The 25,531-nt window shown below is 37.0% G+C and overlaps 2 protein-coding genes across 6 annotated transcripts in view; one reads left to right on the forward strand and one right to left on the reverse strand.

Annotated features, from left to right (window-relative positions):
- celsr2 (cadherin, EGF LAG seven-pass G-type receptor 2) overlaps nucleotides 1–3,892 on the forward strand; it is a 78,446-nt gene extending 74,554 nt beyond the window's left edge. For 3 of the 5 annotated variants that reach the window (XM_044123182.1, XM_044123183.1, XM_044123184.1), the window contains one exon: nucleotides 1,849–3,892. In XM_044123182.1, coding sequence (XP_043979117.1) covers nucleotides 1,849–1,954 — 106 coding nt within the window. In that variant the 3' untranslated portion in view covers nucleotides 1,955–3,892. Of the gene's footprint in view, nucleotides 1–1,793 lie in introns of all 5 variants that reach the window. The other 2 variants (XM_044123186.1, XM_044123187.1) reach the window with 2 other exon arrangements.
- Nucleotides 3,893–5,385: 1,493 nt separating this feature from the next.
- dstyk (dual serine/threonine and tyrosine protein kinase) overlaps nucleotides 5,386–25,531 on the reverse strand; it is a 31,008-nt gene continuing 10,862 nt past the window's right edge. Inside the window, exons 3-14 of the mRNA XM_044123188.1 lie at nucleotides 22,282–22,782; nucleotides 21,938–22,133; nucleotides 19,269–19,507; nucleotides 17,852–17,935; nucleotides 17,579–17,755; nucleotides 12,755–12,884; nucleotides 10,741–10,897; nucleotides 9,252–9,384; nucleotides 9,044–9,157; nucleotides 8,014–8,128; nucleotides 6,736–6,870; nucleotides 5,386–5,949 (exon numbers count right to left, since the gene is read on the reverse strand). Of these exons, the coding sequence (XP_043979123.1) occupies nucleotides 5,762–5,949; nucleotides 6,736–6,870; nucleotides 8,014–8,128; nucleotides 9,044–9,157; nucleotides 9,252–9,384; nucleotides 10,741–10,897; nucleotides 12,755–12,884; nucleotides 17,579–17,755; nucleotides 17,852–17,935; nucleotides 19,269–19,507; nucleotides 21,938–22,133; nucleotides 22,282–22,782 (2,169 nt within the window). The 3' untranslated portion in view covers nucleotides 5,386–5,761. The remainder of the gene's footprint in view (nucleotides 5,950–6,735; nucleotides 6,871–8,013; nucleotides 8,129–9,043; nucleotides 9,158–9,251; nucleotides 9,385–10,740; nucleotides 10,898–12,754; nucleotides 12,885–17,578; nucleotides 17,756–17,851; nucleotides 17,936–19,268; nucleotides 19,508–21,937; nucleotides 22,134–22,281; nucleotides 22,783–25,531) is intronic.

A 25,531-nucleotide genomic window follows, 5' to 3' on the forward strand; every position in this document is an offset into this window, starting at 1 on the left:
GTCATGCAGCTTTAATGTCCAAACAGACACAACAAACCTCAAGATTCTCTAGTACATGACACAAATTTTGAGTTCAAAACAACATGTGACGGAAAATTAATTTACTCGCTGCTGAGTTTCTCTTTGCTGAAGGAACTTATGATGCACAACAAACATTGACCTCTTTAAATTACATCTAATCTAATAACTAAAAAAGCTTCTTGTTCAAGTTAAGTGAATTCAGCTGAATATTGTTCTTAGTCATTCTTTTCAACTTGCACAGTTTTGCGGCGCCCCCTTGGAGACGTGGGGAAAAAATTTCCTTTGCGTTCCTTCGCAATAAGTTTTGTGTTCCCTTGCAATAACTGATGAAATGCATCCTGGTCTATTTTGTATGCAGTCACAAATGTCAATTTAAAATTTCAAATATATACACATTTAAAGAGCCTCAATGAAAACATGTTTATTGTTAAATCTTTGGTGCAAAAAAAACGATTGAAAATCGATTTATTCACTGCGTGTTTATGTCTGCTTGAGTAAGGTTGAGATGGAAACGACCCTTTAAACCATTCAGACCAATAACACAAAAGAGACACAATCAAAACTGTCAGATTATTTTATTACCCCGTGGTAATAACTCAGAAATAGTCCAGATAGTTTGGACCTATTTTTATAGTTTGGATCAATTCATTTTATAAGGGATTGAAAGAGATGGGAAGCCGATGTTCGACCTGTTTTGATTTTGCATTAGTGCATTTCTATCCTAAAAAAAGATATAAAATTTCAGATATCTCACAAATGAGATATTAACATACATGGAAAAACCTCACGAAAGCCTTATATTACAGCAGAAAGTATGATGGTCACTGTAAGAAAGGCTTTCAGTATTAAATTATGGCACATGAACGGATCAGTACATTTATGTCCCTTATGGGGCTCCGTACTGTTTCCCTCAGAGACAAAATAAGAAAGTTTTATTCATTTCCTGAAGGCAAAGGATTTTTGTCTATGCTGTATTTTTTGATCTGTGATGAATAGATGTGAAAAGTCATGTATCATAATCTCACATAGAAAAATAGATAAATAAAAATAAAATGTTTTACTTGAGTTCAAGTATTTGTTAGGAAAATAATTCTGCTCTACTAAATTACTGGTGTCATGATTATTGATGGAAGTAAAGGTAACTTTGTATGGTGCAAGATCAGTGATGCTGTGGGCCTTCAGAGGCTCTGAGAACCTTGTTGCAATTTGATTTAAAGTTTTCAACGTACATAAATTAAATAACTTTTAATTATTTAATATTTACATTCAGAACTTAAAAGAATTTGCAAACAAAAATCTTCATAGTTGTTTGTTGTGTCACCATAGTTACAATCTGATGCTATGAGTTTAAGCTCAGTTTAGTTCTCAGCAAATAATAATCACTCAGTTTTATCAACCCTGATTGTTGATAAAAACGGATAATTTAAAACGCCTCCATTAAGAGACGTTTTAAAGTTTCTGAAATGCATTTTGGCTTTTCCAACAACCATAAAAATCAAATATCCTAATTATTCTTCTTTCTCCGTTTTCCCTTTCCAAAATCAAACCTCACAGATTTTTATTCTTTAATTTTATCCCATGAACCTCTGGTCCAGAACAATCAGGATCTTCACATCCCTCAGTATCGCACTTTTACTTTCACTTATTGTTTCTTCTTCCTCATGTTGTGCTGCCTTCATCCTCTCTCTTCACTCATCTGTCTTTACGCTCATCATCCTCCTCCTCCTCCTCCTCCTCTTCCTCACATCAGCCCTCCCGCCTCTGTCTCCCAGCAGCCACTGCAACAGCTCCATGTGACCCCGCTGATGGAGGGATGTGTCTTTGCAGGTCAGAGAGCCTCCCTCCTTCTCTTCACTCACCTGACTCCACTTTGAGCTCAGCCAGGAGGAGAGAAGGCGCCTCTTCGTCATCACGATGCGCTGAAAGTGTGTGAGTTCATATGTGTGTGTGTGAGCCAAACTTCAGGAGTCACACGGATAAAACAAGCCTCCCTTTAAAGAAATTTTGTTTACATACTTGAAGAAATGCACTTTTTTTCTAATTTGCTGTCCAGATATGTTGATGGTCAACCTTTTTTTTTCTTCTTCTTTTTTTTTCTTTTCTTTTTTTAGTTCCTGGATATGAAAACTGTTTTGAAGTCTGTGTTTGGGTGGGTTGTTTAGACGTCCACCCAGACATTCAGGGAAACCTGTTTTTTTGTCATTTTTTAAACTGTTTTGTGTTGATTCGTTGGTTTCTGCCCGTTTCTATGCCTGCTCCAGGAGGTCAGACTCAGGCGACTGAGTCAAACAAAAAGGCAGCCGTCAGTCGACTTTGGGTCGTTTATGTATTATGTATGAACTGAACTTACAAACAGGAGAAATGAGCTGATTTATGCCAGAAATTAACAAACTTTGTATAAAAAAAAAATCACTATCTTTTTTCTCACTCTCTCTGAAGGACAAAATCTGAAATTTTACGTTGCAGGCCAGGATTACATAGATTATTTATATTTGTTAAAAATTGAAAATAATCAGAGAGAAGAACTTTTAGATAATTTCTGAAACATTATTTAAACGTGACCTATTTTGCTAAATTCACTTTTTGCACGTTTTTGTGCTTCTGAAGACAGCCAAAGTGCTTAAAAACATTTGGTAGTGAATTTGTGTTTTCTGGTGTCTGGAAATTGAGCTGCTTCAAAATCCTCCAGATTAAGTCACATTCAATGAGCACTGCGCTGTTACTTAGCAACCCCAACCCAGCCCATCACCTAGCAACCCAAGAGGAACTCCAGCATTTTGCTCGGCTGGTTTTACCGCAGTATGCGCTGTACAATGGCTGCTGGAAAAGACAAGTGTTTTTTTTGTTGACTTTACCATCCAGAAACAACTTGCTGCATTCTTGTTGGTTTTGCAGGAGGCACTACTTCTGCTTTTCACAGATGTATGGGGTAATCATTGAGCAGCAGTTAATTTGGATTTAAAGTGGTATCTCATTCTGAAAAGATCTCAGCAGTCAAAGATCTCATCATCTAATGATTTTCAGCTAAACAAAATGTGATGAATATGTTTTGTACAGCCAATAGACCTATTCTAAGTTGTTAAAGGAAGTATAATAGGTCACCTTTAAATTCACAAGTTGACTTAATCTTTCTTAGTATTTGATATACCTTTACTCAGATATTCTGTACTTCCTTCCTGAAAGTTTTTCACAATAGTTTTTGTTCCATTCCTCCTGTCAGCAGACGATTCGAGTTTCAACTCCACCGTTCATTTTGTTGTCCTTTTCAGTAATTTGTCAGAATAATTAGGGTAAAATATGATTAGAGTTAACTTCCTGGTTGATGTCTTTACATGCTGCCTCAATATTTCCAGGTTTTCCTTAAGATGCCATTTGTTTTCATAAAATAGATGGCACCCATTTTCCTCTACAAGTAACAACAATCATTATTATGACCCATGTTAGTCTCACCTAACCAGAAGCCAAAATGCTACTCTTTGCTTCCATATTTATCATACAAGATTTCCCAAATAGTTTAAAGCATTAATCTTTTGGTTTGCAAACTTCTGAATTTGAAGAAATCAATACAACAATTCTCTTCATTTTATATTTAGGAAATATAAATATTTTAACAATCCAAACTGCCAGACAGTGAAGAAAACAAGGTAGTGTGTCTTTATACACAGTGTATTTAAATATTTTCAAATGCTCCATATAAGACAGATTTTGGTCTGCGTAAGCAGGAATCAAAAGACATTTAATGACTCTTCTGTTTGTTTGTATAAACCACTGGGAGCTTGTTTCTACAGATGCTCTCAGATTTTGTCATTAAATATGAGGGATGAACACGTTTGAGCTCAGTGACTAAACGGCTGTATTTTATAGACTAGAGACACAACTATGACTTTTTGTAAAAAATAAGTAAATAAATGTGTGAGCTGTAATCCATTCTTCTGTACAGAGCCTGTAAATGAATCAAGAACAAATCTTTAATGTATTTAGAGAAGCTCTGAAGGAAAGTTACTGCTGTTGTTGCCATTTTTTATGTATAAACTTCATGCCATACAGAGAAACACTGCAGAATCATTCATGGTGTTATAACACGATGTCCAAACAAAGGATTGTCTCTTTTATTCTACTACTCCTGTTTTTACAAAATAAAATGTTTTTGTACCACTTCTGGTTCAGTTGTTTTTCCCTTTACAGACAAAAAACCTGCCACGGCATGGAGGAGATTCCTGTTGCAGCTTCATACCTATGAAATAGTTTTACATTCTCCAAGTGTAAAGCTTTTATTAACCTAACTGCAGATAAGACAACAAAACCCTAACCTGAACCCTCAACAATCCTCACTTCAACCATCGGTTCACGTCAACTTCACACTGAACCCCACCATTAACCTTTACCCTTTAACCGTTGGGATTTTTCAGATAGCACCAAGTTGGGCGGTTCTGCAAATTTGTCTGGAAAGTTTAAGACTTAAAGGTTTAATTTGCACTACACAGCCATCCCTGATCCCTCCCCTAGCAGGCACTATCACCTGCCTCACAAACCCAAACCATTCTGACCTTTTCCCAAACAATTCCTTCAGCTTGATTCGGGACCAAAATGCAGCATTTGCTACATTTTCAGCTGGTGTGGTCCGCTTGCGCGTTACACCGTGTCAAACGAATTGAAAATCCTGTTCACCTCCTCGCCTGTGGTGGCGCTACGAACTGCTAGAGCAAACATGAAAACCTCTGAAGAAGACCAGCGTGACTTCCTTCTTCACAAAATGTAAACAAAAACAAGAGTGGTGCCAGATTTTAACGTTTGTAGCGTTTCTACGCTACAAAAGCTCTCTGTAGTGCTAAACTCGCACATTTATTGTAGCTCTATTTACCCAGAACGCTCTGCACTGTAGTTCGCTTTCCACTTTTGGCGCGCCGTCCGGTTCGCTTGAACTGCTCAAGAGTTCAATTTAACAGAACTGGGGAGGTAACCCCCTCTGTTAAAGAACTGAGGTAAGCCCTGACCCTCCACAATTTGTTCATTTGTTTTTGTTCATAGGAATAAAACAATGGGCCCTGTCAATTACAAAATTAATCATATTGTTTTCGAAGATTGGTTTTAGTAGTAAAAATGTTATGTTCCCACTCCCAGACCAAAATACACACAACCATATTTGTCCTGAATATGGATGAAATGGTTCGTTCCTGCTTGGAGGCTTTACCGTGACGATTTTCAGCAGCAGTCAGTGAAAACAAGAACGACTGTGGACGTTACTATGCTGCTAAGAAAAATTATAATTATTTTTATTAAAGCGGACTGAACAGGTGAATGCAAACTAAAACAAACTTCAGTTTATTCGTCTATTTAACCAACCAAATAAAGACAATCCTTTTGTTGTAACAGCTCGTTTTATTTAAAAAAAGATGTTTTTGAATAGATGCAGACAGTTTAAATACAATCTAAAATTAATCTTACACATATTTTTTGTAATACTGGGAACAAACTACTTTTTAAAACAATATGCATCTAGTAGCATTTCAACGTTTAAGTAGCAATTAGCACTGTAGCTACAATGAGAAAAGCATAGTGTGGAGTTTGTATACAAATACACGAAAAGCACGAACAATAAAACACACGTTTGCATACTCTTGGTTTCCATCAGCTCCTCATAAATAATGCAAATCCACCACCGGTGAGGTGAGTTTTCATTGGTCCGTTCAGCTCTGCTTCTCATAAATACAACAAAAATCAGTTTCTGTCTGGAGTGTTTTCAGTTTGAGTCCTCCAGGCTGCTGCTCTTCTGCTCCGAGCTGCAGTTGCAGAGTCGATGCATGATGCTTTGCAGGCTGGGCTGCACGATGCCGAGCAGCGGTCTGAGGGAAGGGTCCCCGTTCCAGCAAGCCTCCATCAGCTGCCAGCACTCCTCGTCGAAAGTGGGAACCCGCTCCGGTCTGGAGCCTGAAACGACGGACGTACAGGGAATCAATCACCTGTACTTAGAAACTAAACGACAAACCGATTGATCCAGATCGATCCTGAACGATCCTCTGACCATAACAACAATCCAGCTGTTGTCCTGCTGAATCTCCAGCAGGTGGCAGTACAGGCTGTAGTCAGACAGTAGGGCTGCAACTAATAATTGTTTTAGTTGCAGATTATCAAGGCGATTAATTGGACTAAAAAATGGCACATTCTGCATATTTTTTTATTTCAGACTTTTTTAAATAAAACACTAACACATTAAAAGATGGAAGTTATCGACTTCCTTTTTCAATAAGAAAGCAAAGATTTCATTGCCTAAAAGGCAATAACAGCATTCCTTTGTCATTTGTAGTAAGGGGTGAATCTGCAGCCAAAAAATATGTCTAACATCAACAGTGGATGGGTTGATGGATTGATTGTTTTTTGGATTAACAGATTAATAATCAGACAGCAAAAAAATCTTTTAAAACATTTTTTACCGAGTTTGAACCAGGTGAGTTTTAGGAAGAATCTTAAATAAAAAATGTATATAATTTTTGCTGCAATACTGCTGTGAGTGTGTTGCCTTTATCTGAGCCTTTGTACCAGTTCATAATTAATTCATTTCTAAATTAATTGATGATTATTCCAATAATCAAGTCATCATGATTACCCTGTTTAGTCGTTTCAGCCCTAAAAGAGTTTGTCTTACTTGTTGCTTGTCAACAAAAACAGACACAAACCAGAATTACAAGCTCTTTCCTTCCTCAGCGACAGCTTTACCTTTCTTGACGTTGTTCCACAGATGGTCCTTACTGGAGCATTTCTCAAAGGCTTCTGGGAGTTTCACTGAACCAGTGCAGAGATACCAGAACAAGATCCCGAAGGCGTACACGTCCACTGAGTTATCGTACTTTCCTGTTAGGAGAAAACATCTGGAATTAGGTTCTGCGTTCGTCTGAATGCTGAAGAGCTACGCTTAGACAGTTGAGATGTTTTAAGTAGAAACTGGTGTGCAGTGGTTTCCAAGTGACATGTTTGAGTGTCTAGACATGAAAAGGTTTGACACTCAAACCTTTTTATGTTTTATTCCCAAATCTAAACGTATTTAATGTGACAGAACAGAACAAAACAGTTCCACAGTTATAAATGAGTAAAAATGAGAAAAATCTGAGAAGTTGTGGGTGACTGTGGCTGGGAGCAATGCTCAGCAGTCTTAAAGTTGTGGGTCCTCCAGTAGCACGTCGACGTGCCCCTGAGCAAGGCACATAACCCCAACCCTCCTAAAGATCTCCATGTCGCTGTAGGAGTCCCAGTGTCAAGCAATTTATGAAAAGAAAAATTATATTTAACTTCAGTCAATTTATCATCTACCCTGACACCCCTAAATAAATTCCTACCCTGGGAAGCTAATGAAATACATGTCTGTGATGAACAAGTGGTTCAGAAACTTTTATTAACTTTTATTGAGGCTTGGGGATCTGCAGCGACAGACGCAGCTTTTTGTGACGTCAACAGTTTTACACGCTTCTCTGAAGGACATTTAGCAGCTATAAAACTGCCTTAAAAATGTCTTATTTCAAGTCTTGCTACAACATTTAGGTCTAGACTTTGACTAGAAACAAGAAAACTTGGCAGAGGTTTGAAAAAAACCTGAGAAAGGGACGGAGGATCACCTCTCTGAAGGGGAACGATCTCAAACAGGCAGTCAGAGGGATGCACCATTTTCCCTCCACAACTGTTAACTACTTTATGTTTGTCCAACACAAAAAATACAAACAAAATACATTCAGGTTTGTGGTTGAAATGCGACAAACACGTTTACAACCCAGAAATAAAAAACCCCAAAACAAAACAAAAAACATTCCACTATTTACACTTTTGTCTGAGGTTTGTTGGGTGTACAGTACCCTCAAGAATGTAAAACTACTTTCTCCCTGGGAGGATGAGAAAGTCAAAAACATTTAGAGGGACTAAGGTCAGTCGTTTCCTCTCCGGCTCGTCTTGTGGCTCTTTTTGGAGCTTCGCTCCGAGGTTTTGGAGTTATAGGGACATGAATACCTGTGAAGAGCTCTGGAGCCATGTGGATGGGAGTCCCAACGATGCTGCCAGACATCATGGCCTCTGGTTTGCAAAAACCCAGATCAGTGATCTTTGCACGATTCTGTTTGTCCAACTTAAAGAAAAACAGAGGATAAGATGGCTTAATTGAACAATTTAAAACAGAGCTGCAACTAACTTGAGTAATCAATTATTCTATCAATGATTAATCACATTGCAAAATTGCAATTATTCTGGATATTTCTCATTTAAAAACTCAAGCCTCTCAATGCAATATTAACTGCACACGAAAAGATGCAAATTAACAATTCACCTTATTTTTTTACATTTTATTGCCTAAAATATCTAAAATGCAGAACAATAGTGTACGTCTCATCATTTGCTTTTTACTCTGATACTTTACTCTGCTTGACTTTCTGCTCAGTACAGTGAAGCAAAAATAGATTTTAATCAGGTTGAGCGAAAACTGTGACACTTGAGGAGTTCTGGGTAAAACATTTTTACAGACAAAGAAGGTCTTTATTATATCTTACATCTTAGTCTGTATACTCCAGTTAACGATTAATTAATTACTCAATTAGTTGATTATTTAAATGAGCAATCACAATTAATTGATTTTATTGTTTCAGCTGTAAAAATTATTATAAAATGCTTACTAAAGCAAGTGACGTGACTTATAAGAGCTAAAAATAGTGATGTGAACTGCATATTATTAGGGATATAATTACCAAACAGTTCAATATGTAAGACAAATGCTACTTCAAGGACTTTTTAACAGATCAGGAAATTTTCATTATGATGAATATACATTTTACTGCAGAAATAAAAAGCATCAAATTATTAAAAACATAAACCTAGATCAAAAATGTATCATATTTTCTCAGACTATTTTGTAACTAATGAAATTAACAACTAGTTGTCATGACAACAAGATGGCAGCTTCAAGATGTCCACCTGTTTAAGCACCAATATTTGTCACACAGCCCATAAAAGACATAATTATTTTACTGTTTAGTTGTTTTGAACTTACCAGAACATTTTTTAGTTTGATGTCTCTGTGTACGAGGCCCTGGCTGTGCAGGAACCGGATCCCCTCCACCACATCCAGGGCGATCTGCAGCCTCTCTCTGAGCGACAAACCAGCCTGGTACATCAAAAAAAAAAAAAAAAAAAAAAACGAAACTCAGAGTTTGTGCTGTGTTGTTCTCAGTCAAGAGCTTACTGGGTTATCAAGCAACCTTTAATCCGGTGTAGAGATCTCTGTGAAGTCGCTCCATGATGAGCAGCACGGCGATGCTGGAGCCGTCTCCGTAGGTGTGATCGATCACTGAGCCGTGCAGGTCGACCAGCCGCTCATGCTTGGGCAGAGTCCTGCAGCAGCACACAGGGCGACACGGAGGAGTGAAGAAAACAAAAACATTCCTGTCATGTAAGCAGTACAAACCTGCTCATGTTTCATCTGAAGGTAAACATTTAATTTGCATCAGGAGCTCCTGAGTCAAAGATCTGACACCCGATGTCACTGCTGGTGATGCACTGCAACCTCAAACGCGTCGGCATGTCTGAACCAACGTCAGAAACGGTTTTCCCACTAAAGGGTGTGGCTCAGCCTCACCAGAACAAAACTCACCCCAGCACCGATACAACAGGTAATTTGACATTTCTCATTTCATCCTGCATGCAGCTGAAATCAGACATTAAACGTTTTCCTGACCTACAAGGTAGCAAAGGTTTGCTCTGGTTGTACAGTGTTAAAATAAAGATGCAGCTCAAACCACTAAACTGTGCAAACTGAAATTACTGAAATAAATTTGCTTAATGGAAACACGGCAATTTTGAAAAAAAAAAAAAAAAACTTTTATAGAAAGTTTTGGCTCTAGGATGAGGTGGGTTTTTGTCAGCAGCATCAAATTATTTTCTTGATTATTTTATTATTATTTTATCATTTATTATAATTTATTATTTATTATTATTTTATTATTATTTATTATTTTATTATTATTTTAATTATTTATTTTAATTATTTTCTTATTTATTTTCTTCAGTCACATAATCGACAGTGGGATGTTGCCACTGGCACAAACCAGGAAGTAGACAACAGGAAGTGGTAAGAGGAAGATGTCTTTTGTTTCTGTTTTTCAGACATTGTGGGTTGTTGCCCAAAAGGCTGAATAAGGCGCCGACATCTGATGGCTGATGAGCGCTAGCATCACGGCTGAATAATGAATATATTTCATGTAACTGGCAAGCTTACTCACATGATTTCAATTTAATTGATTTAATGGAAACAGCAGTATTGTGAAATTGTGATTTTTCAACAATAGAGTTTAGACCAGTGGTGCCTAAAATCTGGTCTGGAAGCCATTTGAAGCCTTTTGCAGGATTTTTTTCATCTCTAAAGCTTTTTTTTAAAGCATCCAGCCCAAATAAGGAAATAATCAACCCCACAAAAAAGGGAGAAACATGTCTTACAACACTATCATCCAAAACCTTTTCTATGTTTTGTATCTACAATGATTTAAATTGTTACTTTAGTTTATTTTTGAGCAGATAGCTTTTTTTAAAAAAAAGAAAGCACAAAAAGTTTGATTTAAAATACTTTTCATGGCCTCCAAGTGCTTTCAATATAACAATTTTGTCTCTACCACTGATTTAGACAAAGATTTGCACATATTTGTAATGGAAACGCAGCTACTGCGGCTCTGATGCTTATTTATTGTAGCCCACCTGGTGTAGTGAAACTCTAAAGCCAAGTCGTTCCAGTGTTTATCGTCAGGAGGAATCACAGACTTCAGGGCACATGGGTAATGTCCTCCCCAGTTGTCACACAGGTACACCACTCCATACTGGCCTCGGCCCAGTTCCCGGCCAAGCTTAGGCTTGCCTGTGAGAAAACAAAAGTCACGAACTCTGGTACTGATAACAGACAATAAACGTGTGCATATTTGTAAAGCGACAGGATAACTTGAGCAATCCACACCCAGCAGTGGCATGTTTGCAATATGAAGAGAATAGCAGCCAATTTCTACTATTAATCTGTGCCACTAGTTGCTGCACAGGCCGTTATCAGTAGGACAGGAACTGTAGATAGTGAGACTGTGTTACATTCCTGGTGGAAACAAATTTCCAGACTTACTCAGGAAGTGGACCGGGGTGAAGCCACAGTTAAACGGCTGCTTCTTTTAATAAAAAGTGGGAAAAGACAATTTTTTTTCCATTTTCTAAATGGATTTGTACACTGTAAATTCCCACAGGAGGATTCAACGCTTCCTCAACACTTCAGGGTTTTAGTTTTGGATCCGTCAGATCATAGAACTAAACATGAACAGGAGGAGATGTTTCTCATGAAGAAGTTTCTTCAAAAAACAAAACATGATCTGGTTCCTGCACCAGCTTGAGGCAGCATTATGTGCTCTCCGGGAACATACAGCCATTTTATAGCACAAAAAAAGTAACTAATTTACCTTAAATTGTTGTTATATACACATTTCTGAAAAAATGTGCATTTCCACTGCTCTGAACCCCATGGAAAACCTCTTGGTTGTTCCTCCAAATATTGATTTCTGAACTCATCCTGAGTTAAAACATTAGTGTTGTTGTTTCTGAATGAATATGAATTTGTTTTCTTTCCGTCATTTGATGTCTCAAAGCTCTGCATATTTTCTGTTATTTTGACCATTTCTCGTTTTTTGCAAATAAATAATAATTTTTTGCTTGGAATTTCAGAGACATGTTGTCAGTAGTTCAGGGGTGGGCAATCCTGGTCCTCGAGAGCCGGTGTCCTGCAACTCTTAGACGTCTCCCTGGTCCAACACACCTGAATCCAACAGCTGAGTCACCTCCCAAGTGCAGTCAGGTTCTCCAGAGTCCTGCTAATGACCTCATTATTTGACTCAGGTGTGTTGAAGTAGAGAAACATCTAAAAGTTGCAGGACACCGGCTCTTGAGGACCAGGGTTGGCCACCCCTGCAGTAGTTCATAAAATAAAAGAACAATATTCATTTTACTCAAACATATACCTATAAAAAGTTAAATCAGAGAAACTGACCATTTTAAGTGGTATCTTAATTTTTTCAGAGTTCTCTCTGTATATATATATGATATCAAAAATATGACTTTCCAAATTAACACCTTGAAATTGGTCCTCTGTCTCTTTAAAAACTCCTGCTTTTTCTGACTCTCTGCTTTCGGGAAGTCATCACAACATGGCTCCTCCATTAACCCTTTAACAACGTATTGACCAGCGTTTAACTAAAACGCAGCTCCTATAACAGCACGAGTGCAGTTCCATCAGGTGTTTGCTAATTGCTGCTGGCTAGTCTGTAGGAGATGTGGGGAAGGAAGACGCTCAGAAGATTGGAAACTCCAGCTCTGAGGAGGAGATGCGCCTTCAGTCCCTCCAGGCATGTTGCACAGCTGATTGGTTGCCATGGAGATTAAAGGATTTCTCAAACATGCATGGAAGAATCAAAGCAACACTCCAGGTATGTTTTTGATGAGGGAACGTTACAACATGATGTAAAGCTAAAAAAAAAAAAGAAAAAGTTGATTTTACAAAACACTGTGCTGCACTTGACACCACAACTTTGCAGGTTAACACACTGTTCCTCTGCGGTTCTCACTTTGTTTATGTTCTGTGGTTTAACACTGGAGTTCAGCCGTTAACGCTGAGCTTCGTCTGAAGAGAGTTTTACAGGATTCGGCGTGAGCAACGAGAGCGGTTGGTTCGCCGGTGACTCACCATGCAGCAGCACGTCCCTGAGGGAGCGGCTCTCCAACGACAGCCGGGCCAGCCGCGGGGCGTGGTCCTTCCTCACGCGCAGCCACAGGTCCTCAGTGCGCTCCAGACGGCCCGTGTGACCTTCTTCCAGCTGCAAACGCACAAACAGAGAGAACATAAACACCTCCTGTTCAACATGTCTACTGGTTAATTAAAAATATCTTCTGTAAAACCTTCAATTTGTTGTAACATTTTTCTGATAACATCAATATTTCTGGTAATTTCTGAGAAAACAAAATGGGATAAATCCCTCCATCCCCTATTATTATATTATATAATATTTTTATTTATTGTAATTAATAAACATACTGTGTAATTCAGATACAAGATAACATGATACGATATGCATTACTAGGCAATATATTAAAGGTTAATATTTGCTTTTAGTACAACAGTTAAGGTAGGATGCAAAAACCTTAAGACTTTCCAGGAATTGGATGAAGCCACAAAGTTTCACATAATTTAAAGATAAATAAGAGCCGCAGCTTCTGTGGGTGTGACAAAAACAAAAAGAAATTTTGTCTGTCACCTAATTTTTTCTCCCTTTCTCTAAACAGGATTATTGTTAGATATACAAAGTTTCAACAACTGTCTATTTATGCTGTTCTCAGGGAATAAAAGTCACTGCCTCTGACCTCTGATGTTGTAATTATTCAGACTGCTGAGGTCCTGAAGTTCACCCAGTTACTGCCCAATAAATATATTTAGAAACAGAGTGTGACAGTAAATAAATGTCCTTAGGCTGTGCGTAAACATTTTGGAAAGATTTTTCTCACAGTAGAGCTTTCCGTGTGTTTGGATATCGAACAGATTCAAAGTAAATAAAATTGATTTAAAACCTCCTCTGTTGTCTTTTTCAACTTTCTGAATTTATTAAAAGACGAAACGGTGCCAGACATTAAAGATAAATAAGGTACTATAAAAGCAAATGGATGCAGAAAAATAAATGAATAAACTTCTGTGGTCCAAATGAACTAAATGTAAAAAACATTACGTTTTGTAGATGTAAATATAAGTAAAGGGTTGGTAACAATGAAAGAAACTGCAAGTTTCAATTTTGGAGATGTTTTTGTGTGGCCAAAAAAGTGATTTTATAAAACCTTTCCGTATGTAAATCCATAATTAAAAATAAATCAATAAAAATCGAGCTACTCCAGCTCAGGCTGGTTCTGATCAAGGATTTTTTTAAAAAGTCAATGTTAACCAATTAAAGTAAAATCTCATATTTTGTGATACTAAAGTTGGATTTCTGAGTTTAATATTTATGTTACTCTCTTTTTTTTCTTAAAAAACAATCACAAATGACCAGAAGTAGCTTTAAAAAAACTGTCTTTTAATTCAATAATTCATATTTTTGAATTGACCTGAATTCAAAGACTAAATAAGTTTTATTCTCAAATTATTCTGAATAGTAACAATTATATGCAACCAAAACCAACCATATTAATAGATGAAAACAATAAAATGTGGATAAAGAAGACTAACAGATGTAAAATAATAAAAGAAAAAGCCACATAGATAAAAAAAAAAATTAAATCAAGTTGTACTCAGAGTGAAGGCCACATAGTAAAAAGAGAAAACCTGTTCGGAAATTGTTTATGTAGGAAGGTGAAATATTATAGCTAAAGCAGAACAAAAACAAAAAGCTGAATTAGACTTTAACATCAGAGGCTTACTATAGGAACCATTTATTCTACACCTGCAGTATTTGCACTATTTTACAATCGTTTGCAGCTATAATCCTTCTTTAATGCAAAGCCACGTTGAGAGAAGACAGCAGGAGTTTATCTCTGCAGGTCATGAAAGCTCAGCTTGTTCTCCAAGCGGCGCTGTGACAGACTGATGACGTCACTTTCATCAGATGTCTCTTCTTGGCTGAATGTCCAGCTGATGGCTGAATGTAATTAGTGCAATTATACCCTCTGAAACATTTCCAAAGCCTCAAACCGCATCGCTGCGTGTATAAGATGGCTACGTTGATTGTGATTAGTTTTACTGCACCTCGGAGAAACAATAAGCGACTGTGGAGAGGTAGGCAGCAACGTGAGCCTTGTGATTATTATTAAAATAAGATGATTTGGTGAGAAGGAGGATGAGAGAAAGAATGCAAATCTATTTCTGGGCTTCAAAGACAATAAGAATAAAACACAAATGGACTCGGTCACTTTGCCAGGCTGATGCAGAGAGTTCACAGGCTACATGATGGCTGCAAATCAATGCTACAGTAAATTATCTGAGTAATGCAAGTTTATTAGCTGAGCAATGTCTTTGTGAAAACAACTAGGAAAAGCATGAATAAAACAGAAAAAAACAGCTGTTCTAGTGTCACTATGATCTGTTTTATTGTACTTAACTCAAATTATCATCATTCTGTTGTTTTATTAGTTTTTATTGTAAATGTCTGATGTCTCTGTCTAACCCAGGGGTGTCAAACTCATTTTCGCTTTGGGCCAAATAAAGATCATGAAGGCTCTTAAACAGCCGGTTGTGCCTGAATGTATTGATCAAACCTGTTCTCAAACCGCTAAAATATCAATTAATTCTTAGAATTAAATATTATTGAACATCTTTTCAGTCCCTCCAGGATTTTGTGGTTCTTTTTGTGACTTTTTGGCAATAAATATCAAAGTGTTTGTGGTACCAATTTGGAAATATTTTAGATATTTGTGCTTATTTATGTTGGTAAATGAGACGTTTTATTACTCGCTGCAAGTATCATGGACTATAATCTGACTTCAGTTAAGGCTGAGGCAGCTGCTTTGTACAAATAAGAAAGTTTTTGACAATTTCTGAGAAAAATCTGCAATAAACTCCCAATTATGTATTTGCACAAAAAAGTGGGGATTTGTTAATTTTCCACAATAATTCTCGGAAACTGGAGGGACTGATTGATATCATTTGGCAGTAAATTGATAAAAACTGCATTGATTTGACTGATAACACAATTTTTAATCACACTTAAAAATGTCTCTGTCTAATAAATAATTTAGTCTAGAATCAAAATGGCCAGATTAAAAACTGTGGCGGGCCAGATTCGGCCCACGGGCCTCGAGTTTGACACACATGCTCTAACCTTACTTTGCTATAAATAAACAAATCCTCGAGATCAGAGCTTTTCTGCCTTCAGTCTTGTTTTGCGTATTATGAAACTTCCCCAGCTTCAACAAACTGGGTCCAAACTGATAAATTTCCTCAGCAGCTAGCCATTAACTTCAGCTGCTAGGACAATAATTTCAATTTGTTGTTGTGAAGCAGGGAAAATCTGAGATATGCAGGACAGTGGGTCCCGTGGACCGGACTGGAAAACCGCTGGAGTGCATCTTGTCTGACAGCTTTCTCATGGCATTGTGGGAAAACTCGCATGCAAGATTTGCAAATCAAAGGGATGGAAAATGTAATATAGGACGTAAAAGTCCAAAACATCAGGAAGAGCCTGCAACTTTCGATGCATCTCTTCTCCAACACTTTAACTGAAAACCTCTGCAGAGATGAATGACTGCTGATGAGGATCCAGCCGTTTATGTCCCGAATGCTTCGGCATGAAGGGAGATTTTTTACAATAATAAATAGGAGATAAAGTTCTATTAATATATTTTGTGGTACAATTGTGATAATAATAAAAGTGACGATAAGAGCCATTTACAAGGGGAACAGCAATCCTAGTAGCACAAAATACAAACACTGCTCTTGGAAAACAAACGCTTGTCATCCTCCTTTGTTTAGGACACCAGCCACAAAGAAGTGTGATTTGTGTCACTAAACTGCACACAGTAACTGCATTTGATCATATTTTCAAATGTATTGATAAATATCAATGCCATTATTGAACCAACAGTGCATGAAGTAGTAAAAGAAATAGCATTTCTAACAATAAGGACAGTTTTTGGGAGTAGGTAAAAAAATGTAAAAAAAATAATCAGAATTTATTGTGAAAATGATCAATAAAAATACTCAACAATAAAAGATAAACAACACGACTAATAATAAACAATTAAAGTGTTAAAAGGTCTACGTCTTGCATCCTGAAATATTACAAAATATGTGTTTTATTACTTATAATTTTCTCTGTGAGGTCGGTTGGTTAAATTGTTTAAATGATGAGAATGAATTTTTAATATAAAACACATAAAAGTCCTGTCATGATAACAAATTTTGATGGACAATAAACTGTCCAAAAGTTATTTCAATAAACAATAATATTGTTGTTTTGAGACATTTTACAAGTGATTTACTGGGAATAACAAGGCATGAGCACTTTCTCATAGATCAATTAACTTTACATTATAATGAATATTTAATACTTGAACTGGAAGACATTTTAAGTATGCAACATAAATAAACAAAAATAAATAAAATCAATTATGAAGTCTCTGTAAAAAAAATTGTCTTTCAAAAAACAAAAAGAGCTAGTTGAGACCAAAGAACCTGACTGGAGATTTTTATCATCCGGTTTTTGGTAGCAAAAAAGAAAAAGGATAAATCATGCAAATGTAAATGATTGATCTTATTTTAATTCATCATGCGATTAATTGGTGTATTGCAACAGGCCTGACGTCAACCACACCGTTTATTGCAGAATTGGTAAAATAATAATGGTTAATGTGTTTTCTTGCCTTTCTCAGTTAAACTGAATTGCTGGATAAAAACAAAAGTGTTCAGGGAAAATGATGAGCATCTTTTTTCAATTTATTTGAACTTTCGATGTTCTTTAAAAATGACCTCAGTCAGATGAATTTAGCGTTTGCTGAAGATGGTAAGAGCTATGGAAGAGGAGACGGCTCTAACCTGGCGTAAAGACGCTGCGAAGGCCTCGTGGGAACTGTTCAGCCGGGTTCTGAACTGGGAGCAGATGCTCCGGGCCAGTTTGGCAGCGCTCAGACTTTCTATCGCATCCTGGGCGACTTTCCGCTTCCACTCTGGTGTGATGGCAGGAGGGTTCACCAACGTTATCCGGTGGATTATCTAATAAAGACAATGATGTGAAACATATATTTAGACACACACAATAAGTTCAGAGTTTACCAAGGTTTGTTTTAAAGAGGTTTTTTGAGTCCTCACCTGTTTGATTTGCTCCCAGACCAGTTTAGTCACAGAGGATCCTGAATGAAAGGTGACCTCCACATGATAGGCAGCATTAAGTAACTAAAGAGCAAGAAAGGAGGAACCGGATTAAAAGTCACACCTAAAAGATAGATGTCATCTAATAATCCAGACTGTTGTTTTGATGAAGCACAAATCTGGAATAAACTTCCAGAAAACTACAAAACTGCTGAAACTGTTGTTTTTTGTTTTTTTTTTAATCCAGGCTAAAATCCAACATGTTTGAGTCGCTTTTGACTAGCAGTACGTAGAACATTGACTATTGTATTTGATGCAAGTTTGCTTGATGATTCTGATGGCATTTGAGAAAATGTGATGTTTATTGCTGCTTGATAATTGATTACTTTGTTATGTTTTTATGGTGCTAAGCACTTGCATTGTTGATTAAATGTGCTACAAATAAACTTGACAGACTAACACTTGTCACTTTGAAAAGTATTAAAGGTTCACATTGTTTTGTTACAACCACCAAACCAACGTGAAGTCATGCATATTTGTAAAGAGGAAGGAAAGTATACGGCCTTAATTTCTTTCCCCACAAATTGCCACCTTTCTAGAATAAAGGTCAAAGTCATTTTTGGCCAAAAATAAATAAATAAAAATCACTTTTGGCAAACATTTATCTAAGCCATTATTTTTAGGAAGGAAACAAAATAAACAAAATGAGGAGAGCAGTTAACACTTTGTAGTTTCTCTGTTATTGTCCATCTTTCCTCATCTAGAGATTGAAATGACCTTTGGGACTCTTCAGGTAGAGCTGTTAATGCGTCTTGTCACATTAAATCCAAAAAAACTGCTGCTGGCTACACACCCCCAACTCAACGTTTACACTGCACATTGAAAAGCAGAAGTGGAGCCTCCTGCCAAACCAACAAGAATGCAGCAAGTGGATGGTAAGTCAACAACAAAACACTTGCCTTTTCCAGCAGCCATTATACAGCACAGTCAGCGGTAAAACCAGCTGACCAAATATGCAGGAGTTCTGCTTGGGTTGCTAAGTGAAAGGGCTGGGCTTGGCTCGGGTTGCTAGGTAACGGTGCAGTGCCCGTTGAACTTGACTGAACAATCAGGAGGTTTTTGAAACAGCTCATCTTTCAGATTCCAGAAAACATTAACTTCTTGCAATAAAACGTCAGTTTTTTTCAACACTGGCTGTTTTCAGAAACCCAAGTGGAAGTATAAAAACGTGCAATAACCATCTTTTGCAGCTTCTAACAGGTCGACTTGCAGGACTAAATATAAACTGTGCAGTAGAAGATCATGAAGTTATGTAAAACAAAGAAAAAAACAAAGCAACAGATTTTGATTTGAACATTTTCACTTCTCAGCAGCGCTATAAAACACGCTCCACTGCTCATTATAAGCTCCTCCCCACCTGTTTTAGATGCTCAGACGTAACATTGTGTGCAGAGGAATCAAAATTGGACTTCTCCAGACTTTCGAGGCATCGCTCCAGAGTTCCCACAAAGCTCTCCCTCAGATAGTCCACAGAGCTGATCAGCTTATTGGCCACCGCCTGATTCAAACGCAGCACTATCAGCTCCTGGATCAAGTGGATGCAGGACTTTATTTCCTTTGACGTAACAGGCTCTCCATTGGTCGTTACAATGATATCTGTAGATAAAAGAAAAGTGTGTTAGATAATCTGTCACGTATGTGCGCGATCAGCACAAACAAATATGGATGTCACGAGCTGCTATTTTCTTTTTTTTTTTTGGTGATCCTTAACACAGGTGTTCAAGAATGCTCCAAAATTTACAGAGTGCAAAGCTGGTGGAGAAATTTTCAGGAATAGGCTGTTGCTGAAATGTCTTTTTCTTTTGTTTCCTATGTTTTGTTTATTTTTCATTGCAATACCAGTGAGCAAGATCACAAAATCCAGCAACTTTTTTACTGAAAAACAAACATGGCCACACAAATTTAATGATTATTTTGATGATGTGCTGAAGGGTGAGTGTTGGAAAGAGTCTGAGAATCTTAAAGAGACAGAGGCCAATTTCAAGGAAGCAGAAGTCAAATTTCTTTTAAGCTGTTTTTGATATGTACAGCATTTTTATAACTCTAGGTAATACAGTTACTTAATTGTGCTATAAAATGAAATTATGTGTTGGAAAAATGCATAAAAATTAGAAAAACAGCAATGGATGATTTCTGCACATGGTTGCTTTTGCTCATGTTTTTCACATATCACAAAAAGAATTTGTGATATGTGTAGCAAGATTACTGAAAATTTAAAGTATTTGTTTATCTCAGAGATTAAGATTAAGCTCTTCATTAAGGAGTTCAAAGCTAAAACATTAATAAAGGGTAACATTAATTAGGGTATCAGATATGTTCCAAATTGCCTCCAGTGGTCATTTGTACACAATATTTCATGTTGCGCTGCAATATTAAATGCTGGTGCAAACAAAGAGACTTTAGAGGTTACAAACTTGAACATTTATATACAAGTATGTTTTTTAAGAATCTTATTTAATTTAGGAAATACTAATCCAAATACAAATAATCAGACACAACTCATGTTGTTTTGTGGCCATAACCCAGTTTTCTTTGTTGTTAACCGTTCACATGCTTCACGTTGGCAGTCAGTCATAATTGGTGATGTGTTAACCAAGACAAAAAATAACATTGATCAGGCATAATCATGGAAATAAAGGAAAAATGAGAACATTTTAGAAAGAAAAGGAAGGTTTATCACACACCCAATCACTGATTTGCTGTAAGTATTTGTCTCCCATTTACAGAGTTTAAAGGTAGGTCTATAAATTATTGCTGCTGAAGTCAGTAAATGGATTTAAATATGGTGTAAAATCTCAACAGGGTTTAACTTCATAAAAAAATGGAGAACAGAAATCCTGTCTTGAACAACCCCAGAGGGATTTCTGGCATCAGCCGACAGAACGGTTCTTTTCCAGCTACTTAACAGTTCAGCCAAACTTTTAGGACAAATTGCAAAACCCAGCCAGTTCTGCCCCTTTGGATCAAAACAGAGTCTCAGCTCAATAAAATGGCCTCAAGCCTTTTAGGCTCATAACTGGAAACTTCTGTTCAATGGAGAAAACGAAGAAGCTTCTTTTGCTTTTCTCTCAAAGAAATTATAAATCAGTTTCACAAAATACAGCAAAGGACGGATAAACCATAAACAGTCTGAATTAGTCTTTAAAGATGGTCAAAGTCTGGTAAAGATATAAAAGAAAAAGACTAAAATAGGAGACATTTGGTCTGTTTTTATGTGATTACTGAACAGTAAAAGGAACACAAATTAAGACAAAGCATATTTCTAACTTTAAGCAACGAAACTTATAAATATGAAAACACTTATATTTGACAGAAAAGCCTCTCCAGCGTCTTTATAGATTAAAATAAAGCTCTGAAATTGCTGTCTTTAAATATAATCTACCCAGAACTTATCAAGTCACATTTTTAGCTTCATCTGATTTAAAAAAATATCTATTGAGCACCTTTTGGTATCCAATCAAATCAATTAGCTAATGGAAAAAATAAAGACATCAGTGCTACACTGTATTGATGTTAAGTCATGTAGAAAGGGCTGAGCTGTTCAAATTTTGATGTTGGAAGTGTTTTTTTGTAGGTGTAAATTCATCCTTTGCTACAAATGATTAAGCATTCACCCAAGGAATGCTATGTTGTTGCATTTTAGAAAATAAAATGCTTATTTTGCGATTTAAAAGCATAATTATTTTGTTTATTTGGATTTTCTTATTCATTTCAAATGTTGTATGAAATAAGCTCAAGTGATTAAATGAAATATCTGCAGAATGAGAGAATTTGTTTTGTACAATTACTACATTCATCTCCAAAATAATAGATTAGTAAAATAACTGTTGTGAGTCATGAAATGTAATGCCAATGTTTAATTTACTGGCTATTTAGTAAGTCAACCCTGCAGAAGGTCATTTATAGATTATTCAGGCTGCATCCAAACGGCATCATGTTATTTATGCTTCCCAAACTCCAGAAAGCTGAAAGAAACCCTGTTAGCAGTCTGAGGTTCATAAGTTTCCAGTGTGCCGCCTCACTAACCTGTAAACTCCAGATTGGCTGCATCCTCCAGCAACTGCTCCTTCATGCTGCTGAGGGTCTCCACGATCATCTCCTTCATCTCCTCCTGCTTTCGATTTGCGATGGCCATCAGGGAGTTGAAGAGTTCACCCTCTTTCTCACGAGTGTACTCCAGCCTGCGGGGAGTTATTTGCAGGTCCCTCTGCATGTCGAAGGCCTGCAGGGTAGCGATGCAAAGACGACAAAGGTCTGTTAGTGTTTGTGTTATGAGACTGCAAGGGGTCAAAATACTCTGGCAGCAAACAGGTCACGGATTGACGACAGCAAATACAGCAAACCAGCGCTAGGATGCGTCATCTTCTGACCTGGTTGATGAAAAGGTCAAGACATCGACAGTGAAGCCCATTAAGCAGGTTGGCTGCTTCTACTTGTTGGTTCTGGAGAACTTGGCGAGCGAACGGCACCAGCAGCCGATGCAGCCTTTCAAAAGATTCTACCAGCATGCTTTGGGGCTTAGCCCCCGGGGCGGAAGTCTGCGTAGGGGCTCCACAGGAACAGTGTCCGGTCTGAGTGTTCAGGAAGCCGAGCGAGAGCAGCTGCTTGTGGAGGACGCTTTTCTCCCTCTCCTTCTCCGCCCGGCAGCTGGATTCTGGGGAGGCCGTTAGTGTGGAATCAGGGATGCGGAGAAAACAAATGGGAAACAAGAGCAGCTCTTTGATCTTCCGCAGCTCGGCCACCTGCTCCGAGCTGAGAGAGTCCTGGTTGATGGCATAGAGGATGACAGGTACGACGTTGCGAGTGCAGTCTTCCAGGGCCTCTTCTATGGGCTGGACGCTCGGACAGGGGACCACCATGACCTTTGTTTCCTAAAGAGAAACAGGAATATTTAATATTCAAGCCACTTCGCTTCTTTCCACCTCAAAATTCACAGCTTTCACCGCTTATTTTTTGAGATTTTTGTGGTACGCCACAGTTGTTATTTTGTAAATAGGATTTATTTATTTCATGTGGAGCATGTCTCTAACTTTACACATTGAGATACAACATTTATGCATACTCTACTTTCCATTCTGCATAAGAGGAGCCTGGCCATTGTCTTCTTATGCAATTCCACTCAAGTAATTGTTAACTTGAGTGCAGAGACTAAAAAAAAAAATCAAGCAGAAAGAAGCAGTAATTAAGCCAAAACTTTAAATATATATATATTTTGAATTCAATATAAAAAAATTGTATGCAAATAAGTTTTGCTCAGATCTCTTCAAGTAGCATAGTTTTAGCTTCACCTTGTTCAAATACTGTAAAAAATATATATATATATATAATAATATCCAATTAATCATCTTTGCAATGCAATTATTAATCGGTTAATTAAAAAAAAATTGTCAACGGATTAGACCTACACTGGATTTATATTCATTCAAACAGAGAGGATTGAAATTTTCACATATTTATAAGTATTTTTTAGCCGAATATGCATCTTTTGATACAAGCATTCACTAAAGGAATGCTGTGTTACTGCATTTCAGGCAATAAAGGAATTTAACTGTATATTATAATGCATATTTTATATTGTATAAATAAAAAAGGCTTGAAATGTGCAATTTTTAAAAATCCATCAGACTGATAGATTAATCAATAACTAAAACAATCATTAGTTACTGCCCTACTTCCACTCCATATTAAGGGGGTTAAAAGATAATTTTGTTCCTACATCCATTTACAATCAAATGAATTTTGCATTTTCAGAATAAACAAAGCGCTCTAGATATGTTCCTTCCTCACTTCCACAGAAACAGCTGCTACAAGCTGCCCGGCGCACAATGATGATGATGAGTTTACGACTCTATTTACAAGGCAAGCATGTACCTACCCATGATGCACTTTGAACTTCAGAAAGCTAATTAAAACCAATTCTAGTTTGATCACTGATTATAAAAACATGCATCATGTTCCCAGGTATCAGGCTGTAATTCATCCCTGACAAATATAATCCAATACATAAGAAAATTATGATATATAACAACGACTACTAAAATTAATGTCACACTGATGCTAAAGTTAAATTGAATAATCATTCAATCGTTGTCTATTAGGTAGCAATTATGAAGGTTACAAAATTTTATTTTACTTTAAAAAGTAGATTAAAGTTCCAAATGCTGTTCCCGTGTTTCCCTCTAAAACATAAAAATCTAGCATTTCTGCAGCCAGAGCCTGGAAGGGATGCAGTTCTGTTAATGCAACGTGTCTATAGTACATCACTGAGTCACGAGAAGAACTGAAAATATTTGTTTTATTACTGTGGTAAACAGTCCTCAATGTCCCAAAAGACAGACAATAAAACTTAGCTTTAAATCTCTGAGTATTGTCCTACCTATGGACTAAAGAACTGGTCTCTTTCAACTGCCTGGTCAACAAGAACAAATTTAACTGATTCTTAGTGCTGCAAAGTCGTGGAAATTTTTAGTGTTGGAAACTTTCCATTTGAATTACCGTATAACTGGAATTTAAGGGAATAAAGAAATCAACACCTAATTCTTGAGTAAAACAATTAAATTTCATGCAAGTACACTTGACATCCATGCAATTCCTCAATCACATGCAAGCATGTAGAGCATTAATTGCTGCATACTGCAGGGCGATATGCACCACACCCCCCACATGCACATGCATTTCTCCATCACATGCACCGATTATTTCTAGAACCTGGAGAATTGAGGCCACATTTTTCAGTCCAGACCACAAGAGCAACAATGCAGAAAATGAGAATTACATTTATCCAACTTACATTAAAAAAGTACATTTTGGTAATATTTGATAAATATAATATGTACGATATACACCAATTAAACAAGCATACAATGGCGTGACTGTTTGCCTATATCAAAATAAAACGTTAATATTGGTACATTTATATGTGAGAAATTTCCAGTCAATTACTAGAAATGCAACGTATAGTTGCCAGTTGGGAATAAATATATATATATATATATATAAATCCCCAAAGTAAATTCCAATGAAAATTTTCCAAAGATTCACCACATATTTTCCAGTTTGATGGTTTTCTATTGTCAGCCTCCATTGCAGGTCAACTCTATGCCTTGTGAGAAAATTGATACATCAGCCATTGTATTGATCAGCATAAATACCAAAGAGTTCAGATGCTCGTAAAAGAGAACAAAGTTTTTCCTCTTTTTCTATTTTCCAAGAGAATGGATTAGTGAGGAGCAGGTTGGACTTTATACATGCTGACCTTCTTAGACATAACCTTCTGTGGAAGATCTTATTTTCTTAGCAACACTGACGCAACAATAAACTGCCACTGAAGGCCTTAATTCACATTAAACATACAGGAAATTGGCACCAAGAAAAGAGGGAAACGTCCAAAGGCTGCTAATCAAACACTGAAGAGCCAGTCTGGGGCACCAGCTCTGCTGCTTTGATGAGCACCATTCTGTGACTTCTGAACAATTTGAGTTGAACTCCGTGTTTAGATTAAATTGGCATTATTTTAATCTGGAAACTAAACTGAAGGAGGATAAACTGGAGGGGCTTGAGTTGAAGATACAGACTTTAGGTTGATTTATATAGAGGATTCCCCACATAACAAAATTGCTG

The sequence above is a fragment of the Gambusia affinis genome, linkage group LG07 (genome assembly GCF_019740435.1).
Source record: "Gambusia affinis linkage group LG07, SWU_Gaff_1.0, whole genome shotgun sequence".
Taxonomy (NCBI): domain Eukaryota; kingdom Metazoa; phylum Chordata; class Actinopteri; order Cyprinodontiformes; family Poeciliidae; genus Gambusia; species Gambusia affinis.